This window comes from Acanthisitta chloris, unplaced genomic scaffold (assembly GCF_000695815.1).
Source record: "Acanthisitta chloris isolate BGI_N310 unplaced genomic scaffold, ASM69581v1 scaffold499, whole genome shotgun sequence".
Classification (NCBI taxonomy): domain Eukaryota; kingdom Metazoa; phylum Chordata; class Aves; order Passeriformes; family Acanthisittidae; genus Acanthisitta; species Acanthisitta chloris.
In genome coordinates, this window is record NW_008689539.1 from 1 (window position 1) to 13105 (window position 13105).

General features: G+C 48.2%; 1 protein-coding gene across 1 annotated transcript; it reads left to right on the forward strand.

Annotated features, from left to right (window-relative positions):
* Positions 1-481: 481 nt before the first annotated feature.
* On the forward strand, positions 482-11221 carry TOP3A (topoisomerase (DNA) III alpha). The gene is made up of 19 exons (XM_009081417.1): positions 482-667; positions 2054-2113; positions 2659-2732; positions 3325-3400; positions 3929-4037; positions 4319-4462; positions 4964-5134; positions 5318-5418; positions 5537-5611; positions 5726-5808; positions 5915-6122; positions 6259-6444; positions 6847-6976; positions 7334-7447; positions 7528-7693; positions 8074-8217; positions 8502-8624; positions 8887-9593; positions 11043-11221. The coding sequence occupies exons 1-19, from the start codon at positions 482-484 to the stop codon at positions 11219-11221; spliced, it is 3036 nt and encodes a 1011-aa protein (XP_009079665.1).
* The last annotated feature ends 1884 nt before the right edge of the window (positions 11222-13105 follow it).

A 13105-nucleotide genomic window follows, 5' to 3' on the forward strand; every position in this document is an offset into this window, starting at 1 on the left:
GGGGGAAAGGGGGGGAGGGATTGCCCCGGGCGAGGGAGCGTGGGAACCCGGGGAGGATCTGTCCTGCCCGGGGTAAGGAGAGCCCGGCGGGGGAGGAACCGGGGAGGGGATGCCCTAGGTGAGGAGGAGGCCGGGGCGGGAAGGACCTGCCTTGTCCTGCCCTTGGTGAGGGAGAGCCCTGCGGGTTCAGGGGTGGCGGAGGGTCTGCGCTGCCTGGCTGTGGGTGGCAGGGACAGCCCCAGCTCTGCCAGGGCAGGAGAGAACTCTGCCAGCCCCCGGGGGATACAGCACCCCCGGCAGCTGTGTCCAGGGTGGGGGCTGCCCGTGCCAGGCAGGAGATGCCCTGAGCCCTTGCACGGTGGGTGGTTACAGGCTGAGGAGCCATGCAGTGACATCAGGGATCTCTCTCCATTCCCGGCAGGATCAGGACACGGAGCAGGAGTATGTCCTGTCCCCGCGGGAGCTGTGGCTCTCTCCTGTGATGCATCTCCAGGTGAGGCTGTTTGCCGGCCGCGGGGGCAGGATGCTGCCGCAGCCCTGGCGCCTCTTCTCCCGCGCTGCGGAGGACACAGCGCTCCAGAGGATCCGGAAGGTGCTGTGTGTGGCTGAGAAGAATGATGCTGCCCGAGGGATTGCTGATCTGCTCTCCAACAGCAGGATGCGACGGGTAGGAACACACCACATCTCCTTACTGCTCCCTGATAAGCAGACAGGTGTGGCTTATCTGGCTGGAGAGAGTCAGGTCTCTGATGTGTGTGGCAGCCTCAGCTCAGCAGAGCATGGCATGGGCAGTTCACATCAGCATGTCTCACATCTTGCACTGTTTTTGTCTCTGGCCACTTCTGACCACATGAGGGTACAAGAATGGCTTTGGCCTGTGCACAAACACCACTTGCCCAAATGTATTTTGGAGTCTCAGATCCCTTTTCCTTGTGGCTTAAGTCCTGTTGGAGTTCAGCTTCCTCTGCCTCAATTGCCTTCCCTAGGCACTGGTGGTTAGCAGTGTGTTACATAGGCTTCAGGAACTGAAACCATCTGTTGGCACATATTTCTCAGTCAAAAAGCACCACTTCTGCAGTTTCAGCAAGTGTCAGTGGTTTAGTGGAGTTTGCAGAATAAAGCAAAAATAGGCTGTGGTGTGGAGAAGAGGAATTCAGAGATCTCTGCTGCTTTGTTCTGTTTGCATAATCAGTTTGCATAATCACTTGGTGTTTCCAAACTGAGGATCTGGAAGGTACTTCTAAACCAAAATCAGAACAATTTAGGTTGGAAAACACATCCAAGGTCATTGAGTCCAACCTGTGACCAATCACCACTTTGTCAATTAGACCAGAGTACTAAGGGCCATGTCCATTTTTTTCTGGAACACCTCCAGGGATGGTGCCCCCACCACCTCCCTAGGCAGCCCCTTCCAATGCCTGACATCCTTTCTGTGAAGAAATTCCTCTTGATGTTCAACCCTGGCACAGTTTGAGGCCATTTCATTTTGTCCTGTCCGTTGTTATGTGGGAGAAGAGCCTGATCCCCACCTGGCTACAACCTCCTTTATTTCTGCAAGGTAGTATTGAGAACCTGAGCACTGGCAGTCCCAATCCAGGAAGATATTGTACTGCTGCTATAGAAAAAACAGCAAATACACAATCTAGAAACTTCCACAAGTCTCACTTAGGTGGGAAGTAGCCTTGGGGGCCTGGAGCTGGGACACTAATTGCTGGTTGGAGAAGGACAGGTGTTTGTCAGGAGATTCTGTGACTCTATGGTAACTGACCAGCCCTAATGAACAAATCAGTTCTTCACAATCCATGGGGAGATAACCCTGGAGTCACCTTCAGGCATGGTCTAAAACACTTTTGGTGGAAACGACCATTTCAGTGTCTCCATAAAAGATAAAGACATTTCCCACTGACCCTGCTGCAATTCCCATTAGGCCCAGGACCTGGTTTTCCCTTGATCTGTGCCTCCTGTGCTCCATTACAGCATGTACTAAGTGAGTTGGGATGGGTTTGTTTTCTATTGGAAGCCAGAAACTCAGGAACTCTCCTTTTCCTTCCAGAGAGAAGGATTTTCCAAGTTCAACAAGATCTATGAATATGACTACCAGATGTTTGGCCAGGTAAGAGCTTCCTTGCAATCTGCTGTTTGATTAACAAAGTGCAAATACTAATTATAAAAGCCATTTGTCAGGAGTTTTGAAACATGTCCCCAGCGATGAGGACATTCTGTCCAGAGATGAGGAAAAGTCAGATGTTGTTTTCTTGGCTCAACCACCTGCTTTGTTGCTTTAAGTCTTTCAACTTTCTGGTTTTGTATCAGTCATTGCTGTTTAGAATTGGGAGCTTCCTACAAAAATCGAGGATAAGGCCATGGATTTAGCTGTCAGTAGAGAAGAGAGATTGTTATGATGATTAGTTGTGGCTGCCCCATCCCTGGAAGTGTTCAAGGCCAGGTTGGTTGGGGCTTGGAGCAGCCTGGTCTAGTGGAAAGTGTCCCTGTCTATGGCAGGGGGTGGAACAAGATGAACTTTAAGGTCCTTTCCAACACAAACCAGTCTGTGATTAGCAGGAGGGTTGTGTCATTGAGAACTGGAGGAAGATTTTGAGGCTGTGGGCAGTTTTTGGCAGACAATTGGCACTAATTACCTTGCTCTGTCTCTTGCAGAATGTCACCATGGTGATGACATCCGTGTCAGGACACTTACTGGCTCATGATTTTAAGATGCCGTTTCGCAAATGGTTGGTACCTCCTGCCTCTGGCAGGGAAGGGTCTGCCACCTCCTGCCCCTGGCAGGGAAGGGTCTGCCACCTCCTGCTTTTTATCCTGAGCTGAGTGGGACGCTGCAAGCTCAAAGACAAGGGAGCAGGGAAGGACTCTGACTCAGAGCAGAGCAATGAGTACAAAATTTTATAGATAATAGCTAAAATATTGTTTCAAATTCCTGTCTTTAGAGTGCTAAAAGCCTCCAAAGTCAATAGTGGTTAAAATACACCAAAGCAGATCCAAGTTATTAAACTGATTCCCAGACTGAATGTTTTTGTGTTCTTTGTTCAGCCAGGAGCTGTCCTGGGGAGCAAGGCACTTTCTTTGACTTCCCTCCCTCTGTTTTCTGGGCTTGAGATAAGAGAATTTGCTTGTCACCTTCCAGATTTGCTCTTTCCTCTGTTTGTTTCTGTTGCTTTTAAGTGTAATTCAGCATTTCACATGAACTCTACATTGTCTGAGCCCGGTAATAAAATACATTACTAATTCCAGTACTTAGCACCACTTATGTCTCACAACATATGCTCTAATTGATGTGATGCACACTATTTATCCTCTGTTTCCCAGGCACAGCTGCAACCCTCTAGCTCTTTTTGATGCTGAAATTGAGAAGTATTGCCCTGAAAATTATGTGGATATCAAGGTATGTTGTGGTTAAGAGTTTCCCTGAGTTCCAAAGTTGGTTCTACAAATATTGTCCCAGGCAGAAGGATGATTATACTATTGTCCTTAACATCCAAGTTTCTAGAGTTTAGCAAATTTGTCCTGAATTTCTAGGACTATTAATTCTGTTCATTTGTTACACTGAAACTCTCCTGCTTGTGTACAACTAATACGGTGAAGGAACAACTACTTGGCTAAAAATAGAAGCCTTTTTTTCCAACAAGGTGGAATTGATGATTGTGTCTCTATTTTACAACACATGACATTTTTAGAAAACAGATTGTGGTACAGCCCTCTCCAAGCCAAGATTTTTAACAGAATTATATGTAAATAAATGACTCAATCCTGTTGAAAGCTGCTCAATCTCATGAGACACAGTTACAAAATGTTATCGCAACAATCCATCTCCATGGACACGCGTTGTGTTTTGTGTTCTGTGAGTCATTCCAAAATGCAGTGGCAAAGCAAGTGGCCTGGAATGCCTCACTGTGCTCTTTCCTCCTCTCAGAGAACCCTTGAACGAGAAATCCAGCAGTGCCAAGCCCTGGTGATCTGGACCGACTGTGATCGAGAAGGAGAGAACATTGGCTTTGAGATCATCCATGTGTGCAGAGCTGGTGCGTAGAGTCTCTTCGTCAGTCTGAGTTCCATTAAAGATTTAACAGGTATTGCTGCGCAGAAATATTTTAACAGGCATATTCTCCATCTTACTGTGTCCAGGTTAAATATTGACTGTAGTTCTGATAAGTTTGTGGCTCTGGTAGACCAGAACTATATTCAGCTGTTGGAAAGTTGTAGAACACATGGACAACATGGTCTTTCAACCCTAGCTTTGTTAATTGTTCCTTTCTAGTGGTATTTGAGTCACTCTGATTTCTCTTTTGTGTGTTTCTGGCAGTGAAGCCAAACCTGCAGGTTTTCCGAGCCCGTTTTTCAGAGATCACCCTCCATGCTGTCAGGTCAGCCTGTGAGAACCTTGCCCAACCAGACCAAAAAACGAGCGACGCTGTCGATGTCAGGCAGGAGCTGGACCTCAGGATAGGTATAGAAACATCTGTTCCTGGAACCTCAAAACAAGGCAGAAATGCATTCTGTGGTGTCATTAACCTGATTTTTAGGTCTGATACAACTAAATGACATCTCAAGTTTCACTGGTAACATGCTCTTAGAATCACAGAGTCATTTAGGTTGGAAAAGACCTCCAAGACCATCAAGTCTAACCTGTGAGCAATTGCCACTTTGTCAACTAGACCAGAACACTAAGTGCCATGTCCGTTTGTTTCTGGAACATCTCCAGGGATGGTGCCTCCACCACCTCCCTGGGCAGCCCCTTCCAGTGCCTGACAACTCTTTCCGTGAAGAAATTCCTCCTGAAAGGAAGAAATTGCTCCTTGAAGCAAATACTAGGTTTAGAGCTTACACAGCACCAACAAGCTTCTTAGAGTAAAATTAATACTCAGACTATACAAAGAACCATCTGAAGTATGGTGATTATCATTCAACATTGTTGTGTTCAGTTCTGATGCCCATTTTGTTTCCTCAGGTGCTGCCTTCACCAGATTCCAGACATTGAGGCTGCAGAAAATCTTCCCTGATGTTTTAGCAGATCAACTGATCAGCTATGGGAGCTGCCAGTTCCCAACATTGGGATTTGTAGTTGAACGCTTTAAAGCCATCCAGGCCTTTGTTCCTGAAGCCTTCTACAAAATTAAAGGTATGTTTGGGGAAAACCAGTCCTGGGCTCCACCTTAGAGTGCACAGAAAGGAAAATCAAAGAGGTGGTTTCCTCTGCCATGACCACTGAGCAAAACTGAAAGGTTTCCCAATAGTGTGACCCCAGTGTCTTTGAGATATTTCCATTTGACTACTGCTCTATCAGCTCTGTTGTTCCCCACAGTGACCCATGACCATGAAGATGGCAGTGTGCTCTTCAACTGGAAGAGGAACCGACTCTTCAATCACACAGCATGCCTGGTTCTTTACCAAATGTGTATGGAGGTAGGAAAGCTTGTAAACAGTTGTATAACTTTCCCTGCACCCCTCTTGCTCAAAGCATTTAAAGAACAGCTTGTGTAAACTCTTAAAGGGGATTTGGGGTTTTGCTTACTCTGTTTAGGATCCGGTAGCAACTGTTGTTGAGGTTGGGAGCAAGCCAAAGAGCAAATGGAGGCCCCTGCCCCTGGACACTGTGGTACGTATGAACTATGGAAAGGACTTCTCTGAAAGAAGCTTTGAACAGATGTTTTCCTCACTGCTCTTAATTATGCACAAACACTTCTGTTTTTTCTGGCTCTTCCCACCGCAGGAGCTCGAGAAATTGGCTTCACGCAAGCTGAAAATAAACGCAAAGGAAACCATGATAATAGCAGAAAAACTCTATACTAAAGGGTAAGAAAGCAAGACTCAGTTTGGTAATCTTAACTCTTTCAAAAGTAAATGGCATTTGTCCAAAATGGGAAGCATCTCTAAGTGCTCTCCTGTCTGTCTTCCTAAGGTTCATTAGCTACCCCCGAACTGAGACCAACATTTTCCCCAAGGAGTTGAACCTCTCGGCCTTGGTACAACAGCAAACACAGGACCCAAACTGGGGAGACTTTGCACAGAGGATTTTGGATCAGGGTGGGCCAACTCCTCGGCATGGAACCAAATCTGATCAGGCTCACCCTCCCATCCACCCCACAAAATACACTGCTAACCTGCAGGTGAGTGTCACCAGAGGTAACTGGTTTGTGTTGCCTGATAAATATAAATAATATTAAAGTCTTAATAACATGGTCATTAGCACTAATCTCTTGACATCTCATCAGGACATTGACCCTTTTCACTGTTTGGTATTAGGGCAATGAGCAGAGACTCTATGAATTCATCGTGCGCCATTTTTTGGCTTGTTGCTCTCAAGATGCCAAAGGACAGGAAACAACTGTGGAAATTGACATTGCCAATGAGAGATTCATTGCTCAAGGACTAATGATCCTGGCCCGAAACTACCTGGAAGTTTATCCTTACGAGAAGTGGAGTGATAAGGTAAATTCACTCCCCTTGAATAACGTAGGTGGGAGAGGCTAAAGTAGCCCTTCAACTTCAGACTCCTCTGCAAAACATCTTTTGACCATTTCTGGCTGTGTCACCTAGAATCATCTCTGCTGGAAACCTGTGCAGCATTACTGTGCCAGCTTTGGGTAGATTCTTCCTTCTGACACCACAGCAGAGACCATACAGGGCTGTGAGGTTGACTTTACTCACCAAGAGGAGCTGTCATGGCTATTCCATGGTCTCTGTCATTGGCTAATCCCCAGGCCCTTGGGGCTGGATCTCCTCCAGAACAGGGTGCTGCTCTGTGACTGCACTGGCCTACTGTTGGTGTGACATCTTGTCCCTAGTGAATGGACCACGAAGCAGTTTTAAAGAGGTTCTCCTTCCCTTCAGGTTATCCCACTGTACCAGAAAGGGTGTCGCTTCCAGCCCACCACGGTGGAGATGGTGGATGGGGAAACCAGCCCTCCCTCGCTCCTCACAGAAGCAGATCTCATTGCTCTCATGGAGAAACATGGCATTGGTCAGTATTGGCAGCATGGCCTTTCTCTCTTGGCAGAGGGAATTCACTAGAGGGAATTTTCTAAATGTTACTTTACTTAATAAATCACCAAAAAGAGCAGAATAAAGGATTATAGAGACCTGTGGGCGAAGTCCAAATATCCTGAAGAGCCTACAGAGTCCAGTACTTAGGGAAATGTGCCATTTCAGGTCCAGAGTGTGCCACCAGCACCTTGTTGGCCTCAGAACCAGTGAAACATGAGGGCAGTGCTCACCATAAGGTGTGTCCTTGTCCCTTTGGCCCCTTGCACTCGGCCCCAGGCACAGGAGAAATCACTTCTTGGCACCTGCTTTGACTGACAGCTGATTTGGCTTCCAGGGACTGATGCCACCCACGCTGAGCACATTGAGACCATCAAGACACGGATGTACGTGGGCCTGACAGCGGATCAGCGCTTCCTGCCTGGACACCTGGGCATGGGGCTGGTGGAAGGTAAGGGCAGTGCCCCGTAGCGAGGTGGCAGCTTCCTTACTTGCTCTTTCCTTTTGCTTACCAGTCTATATATTCCTCAGGCTATGATTCTATGGGCTACGAGATGTCCAAGCCTGACCTTCGAGCTGAGCTGGAGGCTGATCTAAAACTGATCTGTGAAGGGAAGAAAGACAAATCTGTAGTGTTGCAGCAGCAGGTCCAAAAGTACAAGCAAGTCTTCATTGAAGCTGTGGCCAGAGCCAACAAGTGAGTCCTGTCTTTGCCCTCTGCCCTTTGCTCAGCTGTGCTGGCTGCCCACCTGAGGCTCAGCCTGGACTGGGGGATCTGCCGGGTGTGTGTAGGCAGTTGCATGGGAAGGGATGACTTGCAGCCTCTCATGAGTTCATGCCAGCTAAGGGTTTAAACCACAATGTGCAATTAAGATTAAATTTGGGGATGTCAACATGCACTGACCTCTTTGATGTTGTACCCACAACTTTGCTGTTCCAGAAGTGTGGTGCTCAGTCAAAATACTCCTGGAGAAGCTCAGAGGGGCCGTGTGTGGGGCTGCAGGTGCTGAGTCACAGCAGCATCTAACTGCTCCTTGCAGAGGAGACACACAGGATGCTCTGTTTGTTTCTTTACAGGTTGGACCAGGCCCTGGCTCAGTATTTTGGAGCAGGCACAGAAATTACAGAGCAGGATGAGGTGTACCCAGCAATGCCTGTTTCTGTTCGGAAGTGTCCACAGTGCAATAATGACATGGTGCTGAAGACCAGGAAGAATGGGGGGTTGGTGATCTTTCCTCTTGTAGCAAATAGCCTTCTGTGTTGGTTTGTGTTTTTCTAGACTCTCATTTACCTCCTTTGTTAAAGACTTTGAAACTTTGGGCTGCAGCTTGCTGACTCCACCAGCTACATAAGCTGTGTTGACTCAGCTGAACCTCTTCTCAAACATGTATTTGCCCTTAAAATTGTTGTTTTGACCATTTCTGATGGCTGAAGAGACAGGATAGAGGATCACTGACTGTCTTGATTTTGTTTCTTTCTCATCCAGTGCCTTTGTCCCATGACAGGTTCTACCTCAGCTGCATGGGCTATCCAGCCTGTAAAGCTGCAGTCTGGTTCCCTGATTTCGTGCTGGATGTGACCAGGGATGAGAGCATCTGTGATGTGTGTCAACCCCATCCAGTTCACAGGTAGGTCATAGCATTTATCCCAAGGGGAAACAGCTCCTGTACCCCAATGTACCTGTTGGACATCAGGGCAGAGACTTCATGGGCTGGGCTGGGCAACCACTTTCCATTCCAGTTGTGGAAAGCTGGAGTAGCACTTGGCTTGGGGATAGAAAGAAGAGGGGTTGAGGAAACTGGTATAACAGAAAAATTCAAGTCTAAATTGAGGTCTGTTGATGAGAAATTAGGTGAAGTTGTGAGTCTCTGACTCTTCCTTTCCTTGTAGACTGAAGTTTAAATTCAAGAGAGGCAGCGTTCCACCTGTGATGCCCCTGGAGTTCGTTGGCTGCATTGGAGGCTGCGATGAGATGCTAAAAGAGCTCTTGGACCTTAAGTACCTACACAGACCATCCCAACCCACATTGTCAGCCAGCCAGCCACCACCTCACCTGCAGGCCTCTAACAGAGCCAGTGGTGACCACAGGCACGTGAGGGGCACCACAAATCCTCCACGAAGACAGCTGCTTTCCATGAACATCAACAGAATAACCAGGGATGCTCCTCCGGCCGCTCCGGACGATGGGAGCAACGCGGTGGTGTGTAACTGCGGGAGCGAAGCTCTGCTGCTCACCGTGCGCAAGGATGGGCCCAACCGCGGGCGGCAGTTCTACAAGTGTGGCTCCAATACCTGCAACTTCTTCCTCTGGGCTGATGAGCAGCCAGAGGACAGAGGCACCACAGCACTGCCCCAGCCTGCTGTGGGAAGGGGCCCAGCGGGATTCCAGCGCCCAGGAGCAGGGAGAGGCGCAGAGCCCTCTGGAAGCAGCAGCTTGGATGCTGGAGGCACCACAGTGTGCAGGTGTGACCAACCAGCTGTCACACGCACCGTGCAGAAGGATGGACCCAACAAGGGGAGGCAGTTCCACACCTGCCCCAAGCCTCGGGAGCAGCAATGTGGCTTCTTTCAGTGGGCAGATGAGAACGTGGCACCAGGTGAGGCCTGGGGTGAGACACAAGGGGTGGAGGATGTTCATGAAGCTAAGACAAACACAACTCTCACACATGCTCGTGCTGCACAGCATGGCAGATCTTGTGGTACTTCATACATACTCACAGAGTCAGTCAGGTTGGAAATGACCTCTGAGATCATCAAGTCCAACCTATGACCTAATACCACCCTGTCAACTAGATCATTGCTTTGAACACTGCCAGGGTTGGGGCATCCACACCCTCGTTGAGCAACCTGTGCCAGTGTCTCACCATCCTCACAGGAAAACTTCCTAATATCTAATACAAATTTTCTCTCTTTCCATTTATACCCAATATTCCTTGTCCTATCCCTCCAGTTCCTAACAAGGATAATATATCAGGTTGGAAAAGACCTTTAAGATCCTTGAGTCCAACCTGTGACCTAACACCACTGTGTCAACTAGACCCAAGCACTAAGTGCCATGTCCAGTTGTTTCTTGAATGCCTCCAGGGATGGTGGCTCCACCACCTCCCTGGGCAGTCCATTCCACCATCTAATCACCCTTTCTGTAAAGAAATTCTTCCTAAAGTCTAGACTAAACCTCCCCTGGTGCAGCTTGAGATGTCAGGTTTGTCTTCAGAACATCTGTCAGCATTATAGCACTGCAAATGTTGCTTATAGCAACCAAGACTGGCTTACCTTTCCAAGTGCTAGCAGGATACATCCTCACAGCACATATCTGAGCTCCAAGCAGGATGCTTTGCTGCTACATGCAGTAAGCTTGACCATCTGTCCATCACTCTTGCCAGTAGTGTTTGGGAATTTCTCCTAAAATATGGTGCTCAGCTGAGAGAGCTCAGGGAGCTGTTACCAAGTTGATACGGAGTTAAAGCAGTGGCCACTGCTTTTGGAGATACTAAACCCCGTTCTGGCATGCCAGGGAATCCATGCTACTCCCTCTGCCCTAGTTTAGGGATGCAGGAAGAGGGCAAGTCATTCTGAAGCTTTGATCAGAGATCAAAGTGTGGAAAGATGCTGGAAACAAAAATAATCACAAAATGAGGCTGTGAAAGAAAGCACTGACATAAAGGGACAGTAAACAAGTGCAGAGGGGGAGGTGTGGTCTGTGAGGGATCTTCAACACTGTCTTCTCTTCAGATACTTGGGGCTAAAGGGATAGAATCAAGTTTTCAAAACTACTTAAACTCCAAGTTTTCCTTTGACATGTTTTGTTTCTGCTTCAGCTGTAGACTAGAGCATGCAAGAAGGCAGAGCAGCTTCCCCTTTTCTGTTCCCACATTTCTCTAATGCTGCAAGACAAGTGGGTAACACTTAGCTGTTCAGACAAGTCTGAAGCAAGTGCAGGTTCAGGAATAATCTGAGAATCCTTGATCTGCTATTTTGAACTTACCTTCTGTTTCTCACCTACTTATGTTTTCAAAGATCCTTAAATTCAAGTTGTTTTTCTCTAGGCCCTTCTGGAGATGTCTCTCTGAACCACGCTGGCAGCAGTGGCTACTCAAGAGGGTTGGGAAATAAAGCCAAGAGACCAGGCAGTCTCTCTTCGGGATCCACTGCCAAGAAACCACGGACTTGCAGCATTTGCCACCAGCCTGGGCACACAAGAAAAACCTGCCCTCAGAACCACTGAGCAGAGATGGACCTTTGAGAGCCTGAAAGGTCCAGGGTTGGGAGCTGCTGTAGGAGCAACTACTGCCACATGGAACTGGAGTCTGGAAACAAGGCCACTTGCACTTGTTTTTTCAGAAGGGCTGGTTGCAGGCTGCTCCTACCCAGGGATGCCATCCTCACACGTGTTACAGCAAGGATTCAACCAGCTTGGAAGGTCGTTCCGCTACCAGTGTCAGCTTTTGTTTTCAGCTGCTCTTCTGCTGAGCAGATTGGGATAGTCTAAGCATTTCAGTGAAGCACTTGAAAGCTGAATCTGCAGAGAAAACAGCACTGGATCGTCCTCCTGCACCATCCCTGTGGCTGTACACAGCTGTTCCACATGAGGAAGAGCTGGATCAGGGCCACTAGGAGAGACACCAGGACTGCCCAGTCCCTGGCTTTCCACAGTGTGGAATTTAAGTTCCCCTCTAAATTGATGTTACCTGAGCAACATCCCCCTGTTTTGTCACCCTTACCTGGGTTGTCCCTGCCAGTGGAGGAGAGCCAGAGAAGATGGATCTAGTGCTTGTCTGGGGAAGCTCAGCTGCAGTGCTCAGGAAAAGCCTTCATTTTAGATGGTTCCTGAATTTGAAACCGAGTTCTTCCCCAAGCTTTGAGACAAGCCTTTGTGATGCTGCTAGCTGATGAAAGTTATTTTTGTCAAACTAAAAAGTTTCTTAGTAAAATATTATTTAATTTTTCAACTTGATGCAGTGACACCTTAACTCTGCCTAATTATTTCTTCCTACTTAAAATAGTGAATACTATAAAACCACCCACCCAAATCTTGCTCTTTCCACTCAGTGGAACAATGCAGAAGCTTCCTTGGCAGCAACTCCCTGCAGTAATTTAGAAGTGAGCTGCAGAGGGGTAGCAAAAGTGGTTTTATCCCACCAGCTGCATCTGCTGCCCCAGGACAGACAGGCAGAGCTGGCTGAGCTGAAGGGAGGCTCTCTTTTCCTGCTCTGAGTTCATACTGAACACCCTGGGAAGCCAGGCTGTCTCCTCCCTCCCTGTTGTGGCTTCCTCTGTACATCAAAGGAGGAAGATCTGCAGGATTCCTGTGTGCTCTGCTGCCAGGGCCTTGGATGCTGCTCAGGACCCTGCTCCTGGGAACAGAGCCATTCCCTGGTCAGTATTGAGGGGACAGGCAGCACAGGGGGTGGGCAGGGGAGTGGAGCACTTGGCAGCTCAAAGCAGAGACCACAGCAGCACTGGTTCACTGGAAAGTCTCCACAAGAGAAGAGAGCCATATATCCTGCAGCAGTCCATTGCTACTGGGCCTAAATCCATGGAATTAATCAGGAGAACTCAGGCTGCATTTCCCTGTACTACTCACTTGCACCATTAACAGCTGTGGCCTAAAAATACTGACCTGTGGGCTAAAGTCACAGGATTATGATGCTTGGAAAGGCAATCATTGAGTAAAAGCATGGCACAAGCTTGGTCAGCCACCTCAGAACGACAACAGCATTTGTGCAGCACACAGGGAACAGGTTAAACCTTGCTGGTAGCATCAGCCAGGACCAGCTGTACTGGTCTAACCCTGTTCAGTGCTCAGCTGAGCCCTGAGTAAATGGTACAAGCTCAGTGTCCAGACAGCTCTTGCAATGCAGATGTTTGGAAGAGGAGGAGGAAGGCCTTGCAGAAGAGGGGTCTGACCACCACTGAGGTCTCCACACAGCAGGGAGACGCCCTGGGTGGTTCCCAGGAAGGCCACCAGAGCTGAGGGAGCACTTCAGCCCTTACCATGGGAAAGGAGACAAAACAGAGCTGACACCAGAAAACCAGTGTACACAGGTTTATTCTCATCACTAACACCTGGGAAGTGGTTTGAAGGAACAAAGTAATCTCCAGACTGGGA

Coding starts and splice junctions, on each gene's coding strand:
- TOP3A (XM_009081417.1), top strand. CDS start 482: ATGCATCTCCAGGTGAGGCTGTTTGCCGGCCGCGGGGGCAGGATGCTG. Junction 5,419..5,536: donor TTTACCAAATGTGTATGGAG/GTAGGAAAGCTT, acceptor TACTCTGTTTAG/GATCCGGTAGCAACTGTTGT. Junction 6,123..6,258: donor AATACACTGCTAACCTGCAG/GTGAGTGTCACC, acceptor GTTTGGTATTAG/GGCAATGAGCAGAGACTCTA.